General features: G+C 37.2%; 1 protein-coding gene across 1 annotated transcript in view; it reads left to right on the top strand.

Annotated features, from left to right (window-relative positions):
- SUPT3H (SPT3 homolog, SAGA and STAGA complex component) overlaps nucleotides 1-25,560 on the top strand; it is a 385,976-nt gene that overhangs the window by 302,697 nt on the left and 57,719 nt on the right. Inside the window, 3 exon segments of the mRNA XM_032463187.1 lie at nucleotides 712-819; nucleotides 4,381-4,548; nucleotides 12,854-12,964. Of these exon segments, the coding sequence (XP_032319078.1) occupies nucleotides 712-819; nucleotides 4,381-4,548; nucleotides 12,854-12,964 (387 nt within the window).

Below are 25,560 nucleotides of genomic sequence, written 5' to 3'. Positions count from 1 at the left end.
TCCACGGTCAGTCCTTCTCTGTCTGATGCTCTGCCAGGAGTGAGAACAGCCATGAGTCTTCTCCTGTGATAATCTCATCCTTTTCTGAAATTTACTTCAATTATGTTTATTCGCATCCTCAGCTCTGATGTGTGTTAGGGTGAAAAGGACTCTCTCTTGCAACTTTAGCCAAACCAGAAATGGGCCCCTTGCCAACTTTTCCTCCACATTGAATTTGAAATACACAGCTCTCATTTAGAGATTATTTTTGAGCTTTGAAAAATATCTTTCATAAAATCTGCTGAGTGCTTCCCAGGATCCGAGTCTGGAATCACTGCCCTCCAACAGTCTCTCAAAGCATGGTTCTTAAGCTACACGCACCAGCATCTCCTTGGTTCTTGTTTAAAATGTAAGTTTCTAGGCTACACCCAAGAAGCAGACCCACTGAATTAGAATCTAGGAGCTTGGAACCCAGAAATCTGTATTTTAAATGCTCCCTACTGACTATAAACTTTGAAAACCATTCCCTAGAAGGTCAGAATCTATCATTTCTGTCACGGGTAGGTCCACTTACCAGCCAGTAAAGCACATGCTCATGCCCACAGCACATGCTTGTAGGCAGGCAGGACTATCAGTAACACTTGGGGTATATTACTTTTAGTTCAGCCATTTCAGTGACACTGCTGATCATTTCCAGCTTGTGACTTTGTTTCCATTTCTCTGATCTTCTAGTTGGTGGATCTGGCACTTCTCGTGAGGCAGGACATGGTGACCAAGGCAGGAGACCCCTTCAGCCATGCCATTTCTGCAACCTTCATTCAGTATCACAACTCTGCTGAGGTAAGTATTAAAAAAAATCTGTCTTTGACATCCATTGATTTTTTTTTCTCATGTCTCATATTTACATTAGTAGTTCTAAGAGAAAGATGATATAGAAATGTATAGCTTTCAGTCAAAGAATCTTGATACATTCAGCATTCAAACAAATATCTACTATGTACCAGGCCCTAACAGGTACACACTTAGTGTGGTGATGTCTTCACCTTCTCCTTGCCTTATTTAGCCCTTCTGGCCCTTCAGGGAAAGAGCCTCTCTCATTTCCTTGGGAGATGAACAACTGGCTTAGGTAATAGGATAACATTGAAAAAAGTTATTTATTTCTTTTTGCTTCAAAGAAAAGATGATTATTATTATTCAGGTAGTAATAATTTCTGGCATTTATTGCTAATTTTACTCTCTAGTTATTGATCCATCTCTGAACATGCCTTAAGGAGGCGTGGCTCCATTTACCCTCCATGTTCCAGTTGGCCCTGTCATGTGAAGGTAACATCCTTTCTGACTCAGTGTATGTTGCTGGGATCCCCACCGATGGGGACCAAAAAGTCTTCTTGCCAACTTAAGGCTTTGTGTGATAACCGTGTGCCATTTTTGGTATAAAAAAATACTCTCTGTAAGCAACATGTGCCTAAAACCCAGAAATGTAAAATCCTCTATTGAATGAATTTGCCAATATTTGACCTTTTTTTTCACTAGCAGAAACATCAGTTTCATATAATTCAATCTAGTAACCATAGAGAAGGCAGCAAGGAGGTTAGGTTAATATCCACATGAATAATGAAGTGAGCTCTGGATCAAGTCGGATGAAACATAACCTGAAAATGACTAAGCCCCTTTGAGAATCTGATGAAAACTGTAAACCCTTTCTCCATAAATACGTTAGCAAATTTTGTATATAATTTCAGAGTGTTCAGAGACCCTCTGAAACCATTCTGTGGTAAGGGATCTATGAATCCTAAGAGCCCCAAATTTAAGTATCTCTGCTCTAGGATACTTAGAAAGTATGTAAAGATATATGGCCATATCTTACTACAAGCCAAAAGTTTGACTTTTCTTATGCCCCTTGTAGAACCAGAATTGGCTTAGAATTGAAGTTGGAATTAAAATGTTTGTGCCCATTAAAAATCCATTTTTTTCTTGGCAAAGGTCATACATCATTATCAGTGAACTTACATTAAAAGTCCCTAAAGCTTACCCAGTTGATTAAACACTATTTGTTTTCTTTATGTTACAAACCCAAATTATGATGTCAAAGAACACTCTTTAAACTGTCTTTGGTACATGTTCACTCTGTGACTCTAAGTATGCTTTTCATTAACATCAGACAAATTTGTTGTAACATTTCTAATTGAAGAAATTTACAGTGAACATAACAAGCCTAGTTTTCCCTTAGAATTCAAGGGATTGCTTGCATGGCTAGGAAAACTATTTCCCCCCACTTTTTGGCTCTCCAGGGTGGCCACACTGCCCTGGGCAACTGCTCAGCCACCACAGCAGCTGTTCCCAGCTCCCCAGCAGTTACAAAAAATGCCCTATGTGTGCTGAATTTCCTGGGCTCTCTGGGAGGTGGGGGCATGAGCTCCCATACGTAGCATCCTGGCTTAGTGTGTTACTACAAGCCTGACATTTTCCCTGGCCTACCGGACATCCCCCTCCTCCAATGTACATGGAGGTCAGAATGGATATTCGGAGGGACTGGAAGTCCTCCTGCCCTTTGTTACCTGCCACAACACAAAAGGAATCGCCACTCGAAAGTGGGAATCTTACTTATCCACATTGCAAATCAGCAACCAATAATATCAAGAGCCTGCTTTTAAGGACTTTACCGAATCAAGTACCAATGGGGACTCTGGAGACTGATAAAATCTGTGTTCCAGGAGATAGAATATTCTGTAAAACAAACAAGGAAATAAATGAACAAGCAAACCAACAGACAATTCAAGATTGCATATACTAGTTTCCAAATGAATGGCATCGACAGAAAGTTCATAGATAAAAACAACTCCCTAATCACAAAGAAGACCTCAGGGAGGAAACTGGGTGCTGAAGGGAGGCACTAGGACATCAGTGAGATGGCAGAAGTGCGGGAAACACTCCAGGCCTCAGAGGCAGCCTGAGAGTACCTGTACAGGGAAAAAAAAAAACTGATGAAAATATTCAAGCAGAGGAATCATTGAGAAGGAACAGTAGGAAATGTGGTTAGAAAATAAAGGCCTTAGACACCTAGAGTTATTAAGGAAGAGTTGAAAGTTTCTTGGCTAACAGGTGATGAGTTCAAAAGGGTATTTTAAGAAGGTCCAAATGGAGGTGCTATGTACCATAGATTAGAATTGGAAACTCAAGGCATGGAGTTAATTCACAGCGCATTCTGTTTTAATGATTGTCATCCTTGAACAGTAACCATATATGGAACTGAGCTGATTAAGGTTAAGCTTAGGTTTCTCAGATTATCGAGTTCAATATTAATTTAAGTTAATTTTCCATATTTTTTCCTAACATACGGTTTATGCAACAGAAGCAGTGAGCTCTGGGAGTTACCTTATTTTTCCTAAGAACAGCTCATGCCACATTCGTTTTATTCCTCCTTATTTGATGTTTCTAGGCAAGCAGATCAAAGGAATACTCTTGAAACCAATATCTGAATTTCAGCAAAACATTTTACAAAATTTAGCACAATTTTTTAAATGTGTGACAGAATTGTAGGCCAGTAGGTGGTAGGGTTAGTGCAGCTGATAGGATGCGGAAGAGGTGGATTAACGATACTGTATGTGAAAAAGACTCAGAGACTTGTATTTGCCGTTAAATTTCTTAGGAGCCAATATTGTGATGTTACTGAAAAGGAAACTTTTTTGGTTTTGTTTCAGTGTTTAGGCACCATCCTGTGGGATGGACATTGACACATGGAGGATGTCTAAAGGAGAGTAATCAGGAGTGAAGGACCCTGAAAGCATGTCTCATAGTAGTGGTGGAAAGAACTTAAGGTGTTTGACTTATAGATAAGAAAGGAGGCCGTGAAATAAAACAGTCTTCAAATATTTGAAGTGCTTCCACATGGAAGAGAGAACAGACTTGCAGTCATAGCCAAAGAAACCAGACAGATGTGAGGGATATTCTGAAGGAAGGAGGGAACTAGGGGTTGGAGGAGCTACAGATCCATCTACATTGACCCCAAAGCACTGAGCCTGAGTTACTAGGAGGCTGGTCACCATTGACAAATAATATCTGGAAAGGCATCCTGTTTGAGGGGAAAGTTCAGAGCTTCCTTTTGAGTAAGTTTGCAGTGCTGACAAAATTTCTCAGTGAAAATATCTGTATCTGACAAGATCAGAAATTTTGGAAGCTGTATCTGAGGAATCCTTATTTTATCTAAGTGATTAGACAGATTGAAAATTAATATATTTAGACCCCTAGGGGCAAGATGGACGTATCATTTCTGTGGATAGGATAATAATAGTGTTTTTATATTTGTAACCTTCAAATGTTGAGTTCATGAGATAGTAAGCAAAATCGAATGTCACTGGAAGTTCTGGTCACTGTATTTCAAAGCCGCATCTCTTTGGACAGGGGTCTTGCATGAAGTCCTCCCCAGACTCTCCTGAGAACACACCTCCTCCCACACCAACAGCTCCGTCATCTGGGTCACAGCACTCGGGGAAAACCATGTCAGCGTCCCTAGGGAACGGGGGTGCCGGGCAAGACTCAGCTAAGACCAAGCAAAGGAAAAGGAAAAAGGTCAGTGATATTTTTCCCTTCCTTCCTTTTTTTTTTTTTTTTTTGGTACAGAGTGGAGAGGCCTTGTCATTTTCACAGGTATGGAAAATGTGCTCTGTTTTTCTCTAATATTTTATTATAAAAATTTTCAAACATATAGAAAAGTTAAAAGAATTGTGGAGGTCATGCCATATATCTGCCACATAGGTTCCACAGTTAACATTTTACTATATTTACCACATTAACTATATATTTACTCTATTTACATTTACTATATAGATATGCATCTGATTGTTCTTTTATTCATCCATCAGTTTATCTGGGTTTTTTTTTAATACATTGAAAAGTAAGCTGCAGACATCAGTACATTTCATGCTAAGCGCTTCATTGTATATAATTTATCTATGATTCTTTTCTTCTTTTAAGGTAAAATTTATACACAGTGGACCACTCTCAGGAATGTTGACAAATGTATAAATGTTGTTTTCTAATCTCTTCTCAAGATTAAAAAAAATCCCCATCAGATCAGAAAGTTCCTTCATGCCTCCTGCAATCAGTCCTGCCACTGTCTTCAGAAAGGCAACCACTGTTCTGAGTTTTCCATCATAGACTAGTTTTTCCTGTTCTAGAACTTTATATAAAGAGAATGTAATATGTATACTCCTTTGTGTGAAGTTTCTTTCACTCAGGATGTTTTTTGAAATTTACGTTTTTCAGTGTAAGTGTAATTTATTCTTCTTTATCGGATGAGTAAGTTGCTTGATGAGTTTATCCATTTATTCCTTCTTTTGGTGAACAGCTAGGCTGTTTCCAGGTTTTGAGATATTACAAATAAACCTGTTCTGAGCACTATTACACAGATCTTTATGGACAAATGCTTTCATTTCTCTTAGGTGAATAGCTAGGAATGAGATGACTGGGTCATAGCTTAGTTATATGTTCAGTTTTTAAAGAAACTGCAAGAATTTTCTCCAAAATAGTTGTATCGTTTTATACTTCCCACCAGCAATATGAGATTCACATGCTCATCAGCGTTTAGGGGTGGTGGTGGTTTTACTTTGAACCGTTCTAATGGATATTTAATAATAATTCACCACAGCTTGAGTTTCTGTTTCCCTGATGACTGGTAACACAGCATTTTTTCGGGTGCTGATTGGCCATTCATGTATCTTCTTTAGGGAGGAGTCTCTTCAAATATTTTTCGCAGTATTTTTGAGGAAGGGCTGTCTTATTACCAGTTTGTAGCAGTTCTTTTTATATCCTGTGTAACAATCCTATGTCAAATATCTGTTTTTCACATGTTTTCCCTCAGTTTGTGGCTTTACCTATTCATTGTGTTAATGGTGTATTTTGATGAGCGGAAGTTTTGGACTTCTAATGAAGTCTAATTTATCCGATTTTTCCTTTTGTTTATTGCTTTCTGTGTCCTGTCTGGGAAACCTTTGGCTACTCCCAAGGCATAATGATATTCTCCTGTGTTTTCTTCTGGAAGCTTTTTAGCTTTAGCTTTTATGTTAAGTTCCATTAATCAAGTCAGATTAATTTTTGTGTAATGTATGAGTTACGGGCAAGTTCACTCTTTTACACATGGTTATCTAGTTACTGCAGAACCCTTTGTTGAAGATTCTTTTCTCTCATTGGATTGGTTTGGTGGCTTCATTGAAAATCAAGTGATCTATATTTACGTCAGTTTATTTCTAGGATTTCAGTTTTGTTTTATTGACTTATTTGTCAGTTCTGTTGTCATTGTCATCTGTCTTGATTGCTGTAGCTTTATAGTAGGTCTTAAAGTCAGGTGGTGTAAGTCCTCAAACTTTATTTTTCAGGCTTAATATGGATACATTGTGTCCTTTGCATTTCTATGTAAATTTTAGAATTAAAATTTAGTTTCTACCAAAAAAGGGGGAGAGAGATACAGAAAGAGAAAAAGGGAAAGCCTAGTGGGATTTTGAAAGGGATTGAATTGAACACTGACGTCAGTTTGAGGGTATGAATGCTCTCACAATACCAACTCTTACAATCCATGAACATGACGTATCTCTTCATTTTCTTGCCTTTATGAAATCTCTCTTTTTACCACTGGCACTGTCCATCCTGAAATCTCTTATTTGATTAATATAGCTATTCCAGACTTCTTATGCTGTTTACATGAAATATGTTTTTTAGCCATTTCCTTTCAATATTTCTGCTATCTTTAATATTTAATGTATATCTCTTACAAACAAAAAATTATTGGCTCTCACTTCTTTTCCTCTCTTACTGTATCTTTTAATTTTAGTCTTTAATTCTGTGATATTTAATGGATTTATTGACATGGTTTGGCTATAGTACAACTATTTTGCTGTTTGTCCTCTCTAATTTTTTTCCTGTTTTCTTTCCTGTCTTCTTTTGGGTTAAGTATACACTCCTTTAGAAATTCATTTTAATGTATCTGCTGATTTCTTAGTGATATCTCTTTGCATCACTTTTTCAGTGGTTATGCTAATTACAGTATAGATCTGTAAATTTTCAGTGTGCTTGGAGTTGTTATTGTACTATTGTACTCACACACAAAAAGTAAGACTTTTATATTTATGTAGCTCCATCTGGTTTATGCTTGTTCTTTATACCATAGTTGTCTTACATCTTACATCAACATATGTTATGAACCATAATACCATTTCTGCTTTAAATAATCAAATAATTTTAACATTTACCATTTTCACTGTTCCACTATTTCCTTTTGATGATCAGACTTTCCTTCTGGTGTCATTTTCCTTTTTGTTCTACTGAATTTTATGTAGCATTTGTTACAGCGCATTGTGATTGGTGATGGTTTCTCTTAACCTTCATTTTTCTAAAAAAATCTTTACTTTTCCTTCATTCATGGAAGATATTTTCACTGGATATAGAATTCTGGATTGGCAGTTTTATTTTCAGTACTTTAATTGTATCATTCCACTGTTTTCTGGCATCTATTGTTCTTAATCATATGTCAGTAGATCTTGTACTTTTGTTTCTGTGTATGTAATGTGTTATTTTTCTCCGGATGCTTTCAAAATTGTATCTTTATTTTTGGTTTTCAGCAGTTTGGTCATGATATCCATAGATATGATTTTTTTAAAATTTATTCTGCTTAGGGTTCACTGAGTTTCTTGAATATTGAATATTTTAAAATTAGAGAGAACTTTCAGCAGTTATTTCTTAAGATATTTTTTCTGCCTCATGCTCTCTCTTCTCCCCTTCTGAGACTCCAGGTACATATTTGTCAGTTACTTTGATATTTTCCATGTGTGCCTGAAGCTCTGTTTAATTTGTTTCAATCTTTTCTCTGTTCTTCAGGTTCAATAATTTCTATTAATCTTTCTTTATGTTCTAAACTCTTTCTTATGTCAGCTTCAGTCTTAACACCATCCAGTAATGTCTTATTTCTGATATTTTATTTTATAGTTTTATAATTTTCATTTCTGTTTATAATTTCTTCTTATCTACTGTTATTTTTATCATTTATTACAGGTTTATTTTATTTTATAATAGCTGCTTTAAAATCCTTGTATGCGAAGTATCTGGATTAGTTTAGTCTTCCTTGAGTATAAGTCATACTTTCTTGTGTTGTTGTATGTCTAATAATTTTGAATTATATCTTGGACATTGTGAGTAATACATTGTAAAGATTTCAGATTGTTATATTCCTGTGAAGACAGTTGGTGGTGGTGGTGGTGGTGGTCATGGTGGTGGTGTGTGTATATGTGTTAAACAAGCAGTTTACTTTTCTAGACTAAACTCTAAAGTTCAGACTCAGACTCCTCTTCAGTGGCAGCAACTAAACTCTTTCTTCACTTCATGTACCTTTAACCTGGGTTTCTTGGATTTGGTACCACATAGGAATGGTTTAGAATTTAGTCAAAGATTTGTGTAAAGTTTATACAAAAAAAAACTTCATAGTTACATAGAACTACAAATTTAATAATCAGCATCTCAATTGAACTTTAAAATGGAAATTGAACTATATAATACTATAGCTTTTGGCCACAGAATGGCCCACCTTCATCTGAAAAGAAATCCTCTATAAACACAAAGCTCTGAGAGAGAGATTTGTACACAAGTAAGGAGAAAGAAGACACTTGCTTGGCCACTCAGATTATACATCAATCATGTAGTCTGAGTGACAGAAGTTAGTAATAGTGCTACTAACCTTTTACTTGCTCTCACATGAGATATGTATTACTCCTATGTAAAATCTAATGTATCAAGTTTAACAGAAGATCTAGCCCACCGTTATGGATGTGGAACAAATAAAGAGGCAATTATCTGAGATTTCACGTCCTTCTTAAATATTGCATTACCTGGCAAGGGGAAGGCTCAGAAAAAAAGTTTCTTTTAAAGTTGTTTCTTCCCAGCAACTTTTAAGTTGGGAAGAAAAGAGTCAGGACAGGTATAGACATTTGTAAGAGATCCTGGGGCAATAGAAGTTTCAGTATAATTTCCTTGTACCACAGTTGAGAGTCTAAAGCTGTTGGAGGATTTTATTCCATGCAAGCCAGCAAACAAGCAGAGGAACGGTACTCAAATCCAGGAAGTACGCAGGACTCTATATGATACTTCACCTTCCAGCACCCAGTAGCAAGCTTTTTCAGGATGAAAAGACATACATAAAAATGAAATGGAAGAATCACAAGAATGGAGTATGAATGGAGCCAAGAGAAAGAATACCTGACACGTGAAGCCCCCTGTGCTTTACTTAAGGAAACAGAGTTTAGTCCTGCAGAGATTTCAACAGATACACTTGTGGACAGCAGGACTCAGTATTTTGTCAAACATGTGGATTTCATTTTTGAAAGTTTAAAGACTATTCTAAAATGTAGGCACAATCAGAATGACAAAGCAGAATTGATACATAAATGTAACATTCTTCATATGTATTTATAACAATATTTTATAGTAAGTAGCAGATATATAAATTTAATGCTAATCCTTCTGTAACAATTTTGAAGAATATTACAAAAATTATGAAGTCACTGATGAATTAAAAACTCTAAACTTAATATGGATTTCAAATTTAAACAGATTACTGGTACCTTGGTGAGGGATTGGATGTTTACAGAAATGAGAAGAAGATATTTATTGAGGTGGAAACAATACTGTGAATACAATATTTTAAAAAGTCTTTTTCTTAAAATATTTTACAATGATTTTACAATGTTTCAGGTGTATAGCAAAGTGATTCAGTTATACATACACATGTATATGTATTCTTTTCCAGATTTTTTACCATTATAGGTTATTAGAAGATACTGAATATAGTTCCCTGTGCTATAGAGTAGTTCCCTGTTGTTTATCTATTTTATATGCAGTGGTGTATATCAGTTAATCCCAAAATCCTAGCTTACCCCTACCCGCCATCATTACCCCTTTGGTAATCATAAAGTTTGTTTTCTATGTGAGTCTCCTTCTGTTTTTTAGGTAAGTTCATTTGTATCATTTTTTAGATTATAAAGTGATTTCACGTTTTACTTGTCTTTCTCTGTCCTGGTTCACTTAGTGTAATCATTTCTAGGCCCATCCATTTTGCTGCAAATGGCATTATTTCATTCTTCTTTGTGTCCGAGTAGTATTCTATGTGAATACAACATTTTAGGTTTAAAGATTCCTTTCCAAAGAACTCAGTGGGCAAATCAAGAAAGTGTAGACATGCACATGGTAACTTATACTGTTTGCAGTTGCTTACTTACAGCCGATAAACCTGAAATTCATAAAATTAACATTTTTTCAGAATTGAATGTTTTTATTTTTATATAGCATGTCAACACCATATTTTTAGCAAAGATAACATGAGTCAGACAGGCTGCCTTACTTGCCACCACATCTTACAAATACCAACCCCAAGTAGTTTCTAACAGGCTTCCTGCTTCAGCGTGCTCAAGTCCTGTTTGATTTCCATGCCAGAGGTTCTAAGACATTTTGACCAAAATGCTCTATACCAAAACCATATTTATCTGGGGAAATAGAGGAAGCATAGACTCTCCATTGGCCATGGAGAAAAAGAAATGAAAAATAAATCCAACTTGCAGGGAGAAAGGAGATTCCACAGAGGAATGCTCTGGTAGGACTTCCCACCCACTTAGTGTGCAGGCTGTTTGACCTCTTGATGTCTCCCTTTTGTGTTTCCACTTGAATTCCACTGGAAAACTTACTTTGGAATCCAAATACAGCTAATTATTTGCATTCGTTTCCACAAATGGATAGAACCCCCCAACTTCCTTCACAAGCATCTGTTAATCCCAGCAGCAGATGAATCTGCATTTAGCCACATTCAGATCTTGGAGGCGAGCAGACTCACCAAAGAGTGTTTACCCTTACCAGGTACCTGGTAATTGCATATATTCTAATATATTCCAACTGAAACAAAGTATTTGGAATGAGAATCAAGAGAACACTGTTAAAACACATGCACACATGCACACACACACAGCCCTGTGCAGTTTTATATGAGTGCCAAAGTGAGGGGTTAAGATAACTTAATCCTTGTGATTATGGGCATAGCAGATATGTTATTTAGGGTATTGTTGGAATGAAATTGAGAAAGAGACTCTATAGTAAATTCCTATTTGGCTTACTTGAAATCTTGTTAAAATAATAAAAATAATCAAGATCTGTTTTGTTTTATAATTTGTTTTATTTAGGGTTCAGCTTAATTAGCTGATTCTCTTTGTAGGAATTTTTAAATTATTTTACTAGATTATAGTAGGAAAAGCATGTACAGAGCACAGAAAGGTACAGAAGGATACACAGTGAAAAATGTCTCCTCTAAACCGTGTCCTCCAGACACCCATCTCTACTCCAAGAGATAAGCACTGTTACTGGTTTTTGGTGTACACATGCAGAAACATTCTATATTTAAATGAGCATATAATGTTCAGCCCTTTTTCTTTTAACAGGTGGTAACATAGTTATCCAGGTGGACACCTAGTATTTTTTCAAACAGTGTATCTTAGAGATAGCTCTGTGGGAATACGTACGGAACTGCCTCATTCTTTTAAGTGGTTGCTGTACTTTCTGTTGCATTGAATGAATATATAGTAATTTATTTCTCTATTCCCTCATTGATGAAGTTCATCAATCCCAATAGTGCAGTGGTGTATATCGATCTATCTATATTTGTTTGTTTCGTACCTGTGTAATGTATCTGTAGGATGAATTCTTAGAGATGAAATTGCTGGGTCAAAAAATGGTTGTGTTTTTTCTTTGATAAGATTTGCCAAATTGCTCTCCATAGAGGTTGTAGAGTTACACCCCTATAAGGAATTCTGACAGTGATACTTCTAGACCGCTGTTAAAGTATAGTAAAGTTTCTTTCTCTTGAGTTTTTAATATTGATGACCTGGCATCCAGCGTCCACCGCACTTTTAAGTAAATTAGCTTATCATTCATTTTGGGAAGCTTGGAAGTTCCATTTTTAATTTAAATAGTAAACTAATGCTATTAATAGCTAACATGTGTCAGGCACTGTTCTAAGTGGTTTACACATCGACTCATTTAATTTTCCCAATAACCCTATGAAGGAATTGTAATTATGATCCCAGTTTTACAGATGAGGAAACTAAAGTGCAGAGATACTATGTAACTTGACAGAACTGGTAACTGACACAGCTGGGATCTGGGCTCGGGTGTCTGGGAAGCCAGAACCTGCAACTAACTAAATCATGAGACTGTAATGCCCCTATTTTATTTGTTTTAATCATGTTACATACATTTCTTGAGTTAACATCCATATTCCATTGCAAATAATCTTTCCCTTTCTTGTACCTTTTTGTACTTTCAAAGCTGTCTTTTACAGAGGAGGCAGATAAAAATGGAAAGTTTTTGATCTCTTATGACAGTCCTCAGGATTATAAATAAATATATAGCAGTTTCACATTTTTCATTTTAAAATTGATGACCCTCAAGTTATTTCAGAAATACATCCAACAAGCTCCCAAGAAACATTTATGAATGTTTTAATTTTTTTGAAAAAACAGCTTCCTGCGGTTCTGTCAGCAAGCCCCCATGACACTTCTCATCAGCACGCAAGTAGCTGTGTTCTCCGGTACCATGACCTGTAGGCCTAGGTGAAATATTGTGGGCATAAAAATTGCATTTGGTTGGTCTTCTCGGAAGGGGTCATATAAAAGTCATCTTTGATTTGTTAATGGAATTTTTTTTTTTGGATGTAGTATATAGCAGCAGTGATGTGCATCCTAAGGGAAAAAACCATCCATTTTATAAAAGTTTATTTTCGTATTTTATACACTGTAGTTCTGTTGTGTGTTTTTGATTTAGTAACAATTTCTGTGTTTTTCTGTCGCAGAGCACCGCGGCCTGTGGCGTTGAGGCCCACAGCGATGCCATCCAGCCCTGCCACATCAGAGAGGCCGTTCGACGCTACGGCCACAAGATTGGCCCCCTTTCCCCATTCACAGTACGTAATAACAGAGTTATAAAAAGTTATATTTATAATCTGAAAGCATTTTGATTTTCAAGTGGTCAAATGAAGAAGCAGTGGAATTGTTGAAAGCAATTTGTGGTGACTGTAATTTTGTTGTATAAAAGTGGCATAATTCTCTTGGGAAATAAGTTAGTCATTTTTGTCTCTTTTTGGAAGGACCATTTTTTTCTACAAAATATTATTTTCTTGCAATTACGAATTATGCTTTTTTGTTGGGGCTTATATTTTCTATTTTCCAAAGCTTAGGTTTATAAAACTTTTTTTTGTCAAATTATATGTATCCAAATATTGCTCGAAGCACTTTGTATTTTAAAATTGGTTAGATTGGCAACACCACTTCTATCAGAGGTCCTGCTCCTAAACATACTTTGAGTTGGAAGAAGAAGAAATGATTTCTTTCTGGCTTTGAAGTAGACTGAAAGGCAGACAGTCCTTCACATCTTCAAATGGTTTTAAAGCTTATAATCAAGGTTTGTTTTTTTTTTTCTTAATGGAGAATTAAAGACTTTTATTTCAACAGCCTAAAGAAAGTGTGTGTGTGTGTGTGTGTGTGTGTGTGTGTATTTTAAATTCGATAGTCATCTTGTGGCCCTTTTAAAAAAAAAAAAATCTTTGGTTATGTTAATATAACTTTCTCCAAGTTCTTCTCTCTTTTAAGGAATTAGTTTGGAAATTTTAAGGAATTTTCAGAAAATGAGGTTTGATTTGTGACTAAAGAATGGTAGAAGTTACCATTTGTTTTTTTTTATATTCACCCTACTTTAACATACTAAAGCAGAATATACATGTATAGCATTATAGATGCATACGTATGTAAGTATAGCATGGTATATGTTTTTTACCCCTAAGGCTGGATTTTACTATTATCTGTTGATAGAAGTCATGATTTCTTCTAAATTGTATCATCTCCTTTTTTCCCGTGTTTTAGTTAAAGGGAATGCTTTCTCACCATTCTTGGTTTTCATTAGTTATTGTTAATTGTATGCATCCTCAGTGTGACAGTAAGAATGTGTCAGAAGCTATTTATGTATGTCTCGGAAGGTTTTTGTAATGGTGATGATTATTTTCACTTTAATATTTAAAATTGGTCATATAAGAATAGGATTTATCATATTTATATTCATCATATTGCTGATTAAGCAGTATTTCCTTTTGCATGAGTGTTTCTAGACTATCACAATTGAAAAGAAAGAATGAAATCAATATCCCTTGTTTTAGTTTTTCCTACATGCCAGCTGACTATTTTAAGTGATGAGCCGAAAGGTAGATGAGGTTTAGAAAAATACGAGGTGACTGGAAGAATTTAAAAACCAACTGCAGTTGAAAGAACCAATTTATAACAAAGGATTGAAAATATCAAGTCCAGTGATAAGAGCCAAATGATGACTAATAGGTTGAGGCAATGGAGTGGAGAGAGAAAAAAGGCAGGGTTTATAATAATCTAGAAGTAATTAAAGGGTAGCAAGGGGCAGCAAGATTTTTGAGAAATAAACTTAAAATGGCAAGTGAAAGTGATGGATAAAATTACAAGTGGGAAAATGTATCTAATATGGGGGGGGGTCTCCTAATCATGGGGTCTGTGAAGCTTCCTCAAAAGGAAGTGGTGGCAATGGTAGTTGCTTCATTCTTCAGGTTTTTTATTTTTAAAAAGACTGGAAAGATCACTTGAGAATCATCTTGGTTGATGACATTATTGTGTGTCTGTGTGTGTGTGTATTCATTCCTGCATGTCTCACCTGATAGTCTTATTACTCGGGTACTGCTGCTTTTATAATCTAAGATTTTAGTAGATGGTCAGAAATGTACTTGAATCTAGGTTCAGATATAGTTTAAGCGAATTTTTACCTAATGAACACATAACTAATATTTTTTAAACTACTAATGCAATTTTAAAATGCTTAGTTTAAATAGATCTGGAAAATAGAGAACAAATAAGCCATAATCTAGAAGGTTCACTTAGCCACTGCCAGAGCAGACGGGCAAAACCAAGAGCAGATGAGAGAGAGCTTCACCACAGAGGGACACTGAGCTTTCATCACTCCTCGGAAACGACCCATGCTGAAAGGTCTGCTCCATTACCTGGGGCTCTGAGAATGTGCCCAGCCTGCAGGACTGAATACGCATACTCCATTTCATACCATGAGTAGTAGGATCCTGCAGACGCAGTTTCTTGGTATATATTGCAATACAGAAATCTACCTTTTAAAGTTAAAAATTCTCATTGAAGTGGGATAGATGTGCAGACGGCATATGCTAACAGTGTGAATAGCTGCCCTGGCTCCCATGTACCCTCGGCTGCTGAAAGGAGGTGCTGCTGATGCTGAGGTCCCTGGTGCTCACTCCCTGAGATGACCTTTCTGCTGCCTGGGCTTTGAGCTGTGGCTCCTAAGAGCGAGGGGGCATGTGGGCTGCCTCTATAGCAACCATAGGCTGAGACTAAATTTTCATACAGAAAGGCTGAGCTGACTTACCTCCAATATACAGTTCCCTTGTAGGCTAAGATGGCCATGAACAATTTGTTCATATTCATGAAATAGAGATTTAGTCTTGGCAGCGTGTCATTCTGAACCTGAACTGCTTGCCTAATATGTATAAATGTGATATCTAACGTAGAATACTTGTAACTTGATTGATACATAGCCAGTTCCCAATTTGGAGAATTAAAATGACAACCAGTAGGTTACATGGAAACTTAATTCCAGCATCAATCAGTGAACTAAGAAAAATCTGCTTTTGGTGAGGCGCCGTTCCATCTTCTGCTTACGGCTTCTGAAATAATTTTGTACAGATTTACGACACAATCCACTTCAGGAATACAATTATTGTAGAAAGAATTGTGAGTTCTTCACCTTGGGGATGAGTTGAAGTGATGGAAGACAGGAGTGATTAAAGCCACATTAGGTGGAGGCGGGGCGGGGAAGAGTGCAAACCCTGCTTTGTACCGAGTAGCTGCTGGAGTGGAGAGGACAGTGGCCAGGGTAGCAGAAACTTCAGTGTCCTGCCGCTCACATGAGCGGACACAGTTAGAATCCACCCCTCCCCACTCAGCCAGTTAGAGCAGTCCTGTCTTTGGCACGGCGGTTTAAATTGGTGACTTCTTTCTTTTCTGTGTTCTCATGTATTCTCAGTCCTATGCAGAAGATCAAAAGAGAGTATCATACCTAGGAGATTCATTTTCCTGAGGTTAAGCTATGAATTAGATTTTTTTGCAACTGTTCCCCACCTCTGTATACCTGACCTTCTGTATACACATGCTAAAGAACATGTAAAGAGGCTAAGTTACTTTCTGCTTATTATTTTTCCTAAATGATTCTGAAAATCACTTCAGACTATGATTTGTAGTCGTTGTTTTAGAGTTCTTGGGCAACCTGGAGTGTCCTGAGTCATTCTGATGCTTGTCATCTCATCCTGCCCTTTTCCTCATTGTAGTTGGTATTGTGTGAGGTTATATTGCCTGGTAATTAAGACTGTTGATCCTAGAGCCAGATGGCCGGGATTCAGATCCCAGCTCTGCAGCTACTAGCTAAGTAGCCTTAAGGAAGTTTCTTAACCTCGTGATGGCTCAGTTACCTCATCTGTAAAATGAGTTAAATAGTAGTACACGCCTCGGGATAGAATTCTATCATGATAGGTGTCGGAGATAGCACTCTGAACCCGACTGTGGTGAGCTCTTAATATATTCTGTTAATCACAGTGCGACTAAGAGTAGCAGTAGTGCCTGCAGTGTACTTTCTAGAAGGTATCAGGTAAGAACACAAATGACTAAAGTAGAAGCCATTCCCCCACACCCAGCCACACAGACACACACACACAGGCCTCACCTTGTAATCCCAGAAGAAACTAAAACTTGTATAATAATGTGATTTCTTTACAGACTAATAGTTTATACTGTTAAAATTTAAATATTATTTAAAGATGATTGTTCCTGAGAATAAATAAATGTTCATTTTCATTTTTTGAATTAATCGTGGTAAAGAACATCAATGGATTTTTTAATCACCATTGTCACATTAAAAAATACTGCCTCAGTAACTGGGTGTACATAGATACCACTTGATTTTTGCAAACTAGCTAGATTTCGCAGACTGGCTGCTGTGAAACAAAAGTCTAGGGAACAAATGGCATGGCCTCAGATTTTTGAAGCTTCATCAAATTCAGTTTATATGAGTTTTTGTATAAGTTATTGAAAAGTTTTCAGAGACTGATGTGTAAATCAAAGTTGGTGATAATTTTTTTAATAAATTACTAGCCTCATTTTTCCTCAGTTTTAAAAATTTCTTCATTTTACTGTTTATGAAAGTAATGCTAGTATGTGAGAAAATTAAGAAAATATAGAAAAGTAAAGGATAAAATAAAACTTACATTAAGAAGGGCTTCGGGCCCCAGAAAAAAAGTGTAGCAAAGCTTTAAATGAATTGTCCTAACCAGAAAATTAATTGGTATTTGTTTTAGTTGAATTTAATTGTTTAATTGAGGAGTATTTTCTTGTAGCCTAAAAATTCAAATGCTTTTGGTAATTTTTTTTTTTTAATTCTTAGAATTTACTTGTGCAGGTCTAGAAGGAAAAAGCATTTTTAAATTTTGTGACATTTTAAGTCGACATAGAGTAGGTGTTTGTAGGTAGAGCGTTTTGTTTTTCCTCTCAGAGGAAGTTCCCCAAAGAGGAACCCAGCGTACTGGGTTGTGTGTCATGAAAAAGATGGCCAGACGTACATTTAATGTAGATCCTCGCTATATGCCAGCAGGGGTGGTGCCCACGGTTACCTGCTCTGACATGCAATCCCAGCCCTCAGTGAGAAGTGCTGGAAATGGCTGATATAAAACCAGCTCTATAATTTTGAAAGCCAGAGAAAGCAAACTGTGTTCACCGAGTGGGATGACATAATCCGGTATGTAATGCTTAAATATATTTTAGTTTCTCCTGAGAGCTAGTCACAGTAGAAAAATATCTCAACCCCCTGAGCTTACATATTATCAGCTGGCTTTCTATCAAAGTAGAGTAGCAAGATAATAAAATTTCTCATTTAAGCATGATCATTAATCTAAGTAGTACCTTCAGGGTATCGCTTCAGTATTCACTCAGCTGTCTTAAACTGTGAGACAGAATCACAGGATTTTAAAACAGGCCAAGACTTGAGAGAGCCAGTGAGTCTCAGTCTCAGAGAGTCTTTGCCACGTACCCAGCGGCACTTGGTGAGTGACTGACCGGGCTGACCCTGGGATCCAGCCTTCTGACTCGGCTGCCCGCTCTTCCGCTGGCCGGCCATGCCACGCGCTTGGAGGTGTGTGTACCTGTTAGGGTGCTAGGGACGCTCTCATATCCCTGGTTCTTCGGGAATGTTTGCAGTAGACAAATAAGGATCGAAAATAAGAAATTTCCTTTAAGAATTCCTCACATTAAACTTTTAAAAACCAAAGTGGCATAGCAGATTGCTGTGACTGTTTCTATCTAGAATTTCACCTTCGTGAAAAAATTCTTATCTCTTGAGTCCATTAGATCTGTCTACATTTTATGTGTTCAACATAAAAAATTAAATGTCATAAAGATTGGGATAATTTTCAAACATAAATACCAAGTAGAAATTGGGTGTTCTTAAATATTTGTATTTTTACTACAAGTGAAAATTTCTCGATAATTTTTTAGAAGTACTATATCTGTTATTATACATTGGGGCCAAGTACCTTTTTATAATTGGGGGCCGCTGATTCTCAGAAAAAAAAATTAACATATGGCATATTTACCACATAAGAATAACCTCACAGTGAGTGTTCTCTAGAAAAAATGTAAAATCTTTAATTTAGTTTTTAATTTTAAAATAAAGTGGAGCAAAAATTTCAGTTACAAAATTTATGATGTCAAGAGTATATAAACTAATGGTTTCTCTAGGTCAGAAACAGTTGAATGTCAGAAATTTTATATGGTTTAACTACATGGTGTTCAATTTAGGATTAGGGCGAGAATGTTTGAAATACGGGAGTAAAGACATTGGAAGAGTTTGGGAGAGAAGATTATTAGAATCTGAGAACAGTGCTGTGTGATCAAATAATAACATTTAATTTTTTAAAGAAACTTTTCACCTGCATTCTGTTATTTATTCTTACAAAAGTAAGATGAGGGTTATTATCCCCACTTTATAGATAAGAAAACTGACATTTAGAGAATTAAGGAACCAGCTTAAGTATTGTTAAGTATCAGGGCTCTCTGTATTGGACAGGAGCTAATTACTCTGTGGTTCACTGGGACCACAGGCTTCAATGAATTCTCTCACTAATCCTCCTCATTAAACTCCTCTTTGCAGACTGGCTTCTATTCTTAACTCTTTAAGTGGTCTTATCCTGAAAATATAAGGTAGCATTTCCTAAACCACACTGTGTGGAAGACAGGTGTTCCAAGAGGTATTAAAAGATGCTCCGTAAGAAAAAGGTTTCTTTCTCAAATATTTGAGAAAATCTGTATGTTAACACCGTACAAGATCCACTCTTCAAATCTCATTCAATAAGAATAGTGAGGTTGTTTCAAAATCAGAGTAAAGTTGTAACATTATATTCATCGCAGTGTACACTTGATTTCCATATTTTATTTTATGTACACAACATTGAGGCTTTCTGGCTCACAAATATAGCTGTTTTTAATAAGGCTCTACGGAGACTTGCAATAGTCTTGGCTCAGAAGAGAAATAGTAAGAATTTTTTGCTTTAAAGATGTTTCACTGACAATATCTAACAAGTGGTCACATTTTTAAACTGGTGATGTCTAGAGGGAATCAATATATGGATTTCCTATCCAGCATAACTCTTCATGGTTTTCTGGAAAATATTTTTAAGGTATCTTCAAACATTGTAAGCTATTCAAAGGTGTCATAAAGAAAATGTCAGTCACCAGAAGACCCTTCCCTGAAAAATACCAGTTTAAGGTTTCAGAGTCAAATTTATTTGCTTTGGCTGTGGAACCCAGATTTGGTGAATTCATTTCTGATCCTTTTTCTGCTCTTGGAAGCACAGCATCTTAATTCTATATTGCCAGACAGAGTTGGCACCATCCTGCTGTGTTGTAAAACTGTTTAGTTAATATTTTTTTAATCGTCAGGGAGAATGCGAGGAGAAGGGAAGAGAGATCTTATGTTATTTGAACTTTCTGCAGCAACACTTTAAATTGGGGCAGCCAATGAATTTTGTTTAAAAAGGAGTTATCCAGCTCTATTTTGAAAACCTATTAACAGCTGGTATGGCTCTTCAGTAAACAGTGGCTATTTAAACACATTTCCTTCTTTCTGCCTTCACTTTTATATCAACAGTGAAGGCCTCACGGTTAGTCCGTCACGGGCTACACATCCTAAGGTGATACACTCACATGCACAGTTTTACACAGAATATTTATTTGGGCTGCTTTAGATATCAAAACACAAAACTATCAGGCCAGAATTCCAACACGTAACTTCCTAATCAACAAAACATTTACAGGAAGTTCAAGTGTACAACACAAGATGACAGAACTTTTATTTTGAGTAGCACCAAAATTGTAAGTGGTGATTCAGATCAAACATCGATGAGGCCCCTAGAAATCCTGCAGGGAATCCTAGAGTTTTCAGGAACATGATTAGAAAAGGAGAAATTTGGTGTTCCCTCATGGGGAACATGGACTTGAAGTAGTTCAAAAAGGAAATGTATCTGTATTGGTTGTAAAAGGCAGGCTCTGTCTTGGAGAACAGAGGAAGCACTTGAGCACGAGTGCAAGGAAAGAGGAGTAACTGACAGACAAAGGGGAACTTTTTCAACAGAATATTCTAAAAGGACCAAATCTTGAAATTTGAATGTGTTATTATAGTTTCTAGGTTTTTGCCATCTTCTGAGGGAATGGAGATAGAATGGAAAAATATTTTGAGTGACTCCCAAACGGAAATTATTTTTTCTTAAAAAAAAAAAAATCAGAGGATTCTTTTAACTCATAAATTCCTGAAAGCAGCAAAAAGATTAGTTGGGAAAAACTAAGCTGAGATATCTCTAAACTTAAAAATTGCTCTAAAAATGACAAGAAATTCCTTAAAAGTCTATAAATAAGAAGATTGTAAACAATGAGTCAGACATAAACTCAGTATGTTAAATTACTCGTGTTCACCTAGCAAAAATACTGTTTAAATTGTTCAGGTAATATTTTATATCTAAACTAGAAGGACATTAGAAAAGAACACATTAGTCTTATTGAAATAGATTCTTTATTAACCATTTCCAGAAACATCTAACAGTCGTAAGTATGTTTTGTTTAAGTGAAACATTTGTGTACTGTCTTATTGATAGTGTGATGAAAAGCCCCTCCAGACAGCCGTGACGAGAGCCTGTTGGACTGGAGATGATTTACTTTTTGGTGATTTCTCAAATAGTATTATATACTTTAGTCACACAAATATAATCACTGAACCGTCATTTAATTTGCTGACGCAGTTGCAGAGTTAATCGCACAACATAATAAGTGGATTGTTTTAAATGGAAAATTTACACCTTCCAAAAATGAAACTGATACCTTGCCCTTAGTGTACCCAGCGTATATTTAAGGCTGTATCCAAGGTAGGAGAAATACGCAGGAAAAAAATAATTATGCCTTGTTTTCCTGACTGGTGTTTTAATTATGATTTGATTTAAGCCAAATCCCTTAGGCTATGTAGGCACAGATCAAATATTCCACTCCCACACACCGCCTCTGCATGACCCCAAGCTGTGAGAAGAGAAAATTCATAGCCCATATGTCAGTCAGATGTTAGTTCTTGCCCTGGCACCTGGAGAGGCGCTCCCACCTGATTGCAGGGCGTTTGCCATTCTGGGCATGTACCCAAAATGTGGAGTAGGCTCTCCAGATCTGGAAATATTTTGGCTGATTAGTTGGCAGAGGTCATGAGGGCAGAGCCCAGTGTCAGGCTCTGCATTTGCCCAGGTGCATTCAAGGTGACAGCTGGGCAGCTGTGCCCCTGGTGGAAATACCAGGGAGGGAGTATCTGAGTTGAGTCTCTGGCTCCCGAGGTTCAGAGGCTGGCCTACAGGTTCCTGTCAATTCCAATTCAAACACTTGTGCAGATTTTATAGTTTCCAGTAGAGAAGTTAGAGACTCTATTTCTGGCTCTGATTTAATCCTGCATTCCTGATCTAACCTAAAACACCCATTCCCGTATTCTAGACTAATTAGGTAAGAGCCCAATACGTTAATAAGTTATAGTTGACAAGCATTCCTCATCCAAGCAAGCTTTCGGTTTAAAAAAAAAAAAAAAAAGAGCAAGGAGAAGAGAAGAAAAAAGAAGAGAGGGAAGGGGGAAGGGAGAGTGTACTTTTCTCTGAAGCCATCATCTAAAGAAGACAGTGTTGGTATTGATCCTCATGTGGGTAAACTCATTTCGCTGCCATGTTTGGAGGCAGCGGTATCTTTCACCCCCTCAGCCATTTGGTTAATGGTTAAAATTACAAATGACTAAGAAGGCAGAGCAAGGAGCAGGGCTGTGTACTGATCTAAGTCAGTCTGTCACCAGCCACTGCTGGAAGAGCCATTCATAGTGCCTGCCTTGCTGATAGGATGGAGCCACCCTTCACATACACAGGCCAGCATGCACTTTCTGAGTTGGGACTAGGGGGTAACAGTCCATTTGGCAGACTCCGCATTGGTATGATTGAATTACACATGATTTAGAAGCCAGAGGGCCAGTGTTAATGCCCCTGCGTGTCCTGAGATCCTTAGAACTCTGGTGTCTTCTTTTATTAAGTCAATATCAATTGCCAGACGTCGTGTTAGAAATCTGTTGATGGGGGTGGGGTAGATGGACATGAGTAGCTGGATGTCCAACACAGCAAAAGAGTCACGCATGTACACAGAGCCATGTGGTTGGCGTGGTAACCGCGGGATGGACATGGCGCCTCCGGTACAGAGACCAGGCTGCGACCTGCCTGTGAATGTCAAGGAAGCTTCGTCGGGTCACTAGCATTTGAACTGAGTTCATGAGACAGGGTGAGGGAAATGAGTAAGAATTGCGAAAAAATGATTCAGGCAGAAAGAAGAGCAGGAATAAAACGGGGCGAGGGGGAATAGATGTAGGAAGGCAGAGTAGCTCTTTAGGCCAAGATGAGGAACTGAGTCTGGAGGACGTTGAGAGCAGATAAAGCATCAGAGGTTGGCTGGTGACAGTTTGAGAGGGACTTTGAATCCCAAGCCAGTTTACGTGGACTTTACGATGTAGGCCAGCAGTTACATAACCGTGCTCTGCAGAGACCGCAAATTACTTTACAGGTGTTCTGCAAAATAATGAAGTGTTTTCCCTAAATAGTGCAGATCAGTTCTTATCTCTGATCCATACTGAGTTTTCAGCAAGATTTTGTTTGAAAAATTTCTTTTTAAACAATGGATATAGTCATCAAGGAGCTACGTTAGAGTTTTTGAGCAAGGGGTTGATAGGAACAAATCCATATTGTGAAAAAAAAATGCAGCTGATGGTATGGAGGATGGTGTGGAGTTTGTCATTTGGGTCAATGCATAAAATAGAAAATTACAAGTAGTCTCAACAATAAATTCAGTGCTCAATACATAGAATTTGCATGAAGTGTAAAGATTCAAGAAGAAAACTAATTTCAAGGGAATTTTCTTGGGGGAAGGGGGGGAACACAATGCATAGTTCACCTGAACCTAAAAAAACAAACAAACCAAAAAACCACAGACATTCTAGCTTTCTGTTTGAACTTCTGGGAATGTTTATATACATGACCAGAAAGTCCCTTCTCTCGCCTTCTGAAACAGCCTACACGCTATGTAGTATGTATCTATCTCTCTAAATAAATCTACCTTTACGCAAAAAAAAAAAAAAAAAGTCCCACATACTGTTGTGCTGTTTTGATGAACAAATTGACTTTCTAAGCCATTAATGAATTTGGTCATGCATTCCTGAAAGATGAGTATAATCTAACCAGATTTTGACCTTTTTTCATCATTAAAGCCATGCCTACGATAGCTTTGTGCAAGTATAAATTCCAAAGCATCATTTTTCTAAACTTTGATTAGTGGCTTTCATCTCTCTGTGAACCCATTATCTCCAGCACCCCCCACCCCTAGAAAAGAAACGCTAAGGAAAGGAGTGAGAGCATCGCTGGCTCCGACACTGGCTTTCAGAGGATCGATGGAGTGATAGGTCACTAGTCGTTTTTCCTTGTTTTAACAGAAGTCCAGTCTTAGTGTTTGTAGTGATGCTTCTAAGTGGGGACACGCTGTGCACAGCTCATCCCTCCCGTGTGCTTACTCCTCAACAACACTTCCATCTATAAGAAGCTCCGTCTCAGTTTCAGACGTTTCGCCCTTCCCTGCTCCGAGTCCCTCCTTCAGATTTATGAAAGAAAACATTTCTTTCTGTGAAAGGTTTTTGTACACCCGCATCTGGAAGTGTTTATTTCAGTGGCATGTAAGCTATCTGTGGATTTAGTTAGCACCAGACCCCCTTTTGTGTACTCCTGCCTTAGAAATGTTATAAATGATCTTATTGAATTTGTGCCAGTGTGCACATGGTTTGGCTGATTGCTACATATATCCTTTACCTGCCAGTCACCTTTGATTTATGTTCCTCCTGCTAAGCTTTTCCCTTCCAAAAATGGTGCCACTGAACTGTCCTCTAAATCATCTTATTGGTTAAATTACTCCAAGACCAGTTGGTATGTTTTTGGTTGCCTCTAGACAGATGAATTTATATTTTTCTGCCCTTACCCACTTCTAGTAAAGCCATGTTGTATGGAGGAGGACTGGACATGTGAAGTCATCGATCTCTTTATTCCAAATGAATACCATCTGAAACATTGTGCAGCTCACAACTGAAGTGACAAAGAAGTGTTCTGTAGCATCCACCTCTGTTCTGAGACCTTCTTTTGCACATAAGTCTGTGTCTTGAACTGACTCGGATGTGGGGACTTTTCATTTCTCAAAACAGGGGAAATAAAGTCCCTCAAACAAAATAAAGTAAATTTCATCAGAAAGAGCGAGTCTTTGTAGGCTTTACAAAGCTTTACTAAACTTGTGAGTTTTATGATGTTTCCTGGAGAAAAGCAGGTGGCTTGGCAGTTATCTTAAATGTTGGTTATTTGTGGTAGTGGTTTCGAGGGGTTTCATATTTCTAAAGAGAGATCCTAAAAAGCTCATTCTTAAGAGCGTTTGAAAAAATGATGCATCATTTTGAATTAATTTTCTGGATGTTCGTTGGTCACTGAATATGCCGTTTAACTTCATCTTGCAGGTCACCATCACCGCTGGGGCAACTTTAATACTTAACAGTGAATTTGCTAACTAGGAAGCCAGTACTGTGCCGACAGAGCATGGCAATGCTTACAGAATTTTAAAAATAGCTTTTAGACATACAGATAGCTCAGTTAAAAAAGCTTTGCAAAGAACTGCTGTTTTTCTGTTCTATATGATGACAGAGGAGTATTTTAAATGTCATGATTGTTCTTACGATGGTGTGCAGGCATTTCAAGTACTTGGATTCCACAGATGTCAGTGTCATACTTCACAAACTACTGTAAGGAAAGAACAGAGCGTCTAGGCTCTTTTTCTGTGGTTC

Source organism: Camelus ferus, chromosome 20 (assembly GCF_009834535.1).
Source record: "Camelus ferus isolate YT-003-E chromosome 20, BCGSAC_Cfer_1.0, whole genome shotgun sequence".
Lineage (NCBI taxonomy): Eukaryota > Metazoa > Chordata > Mammalia > Artiodactyla > Camelidae > Camelus > Camelus ferus.
Note: the sequence above shows the minus strand (reverse complement) of the source record. Positions and strands in the feature narration are given on the sequence as shown.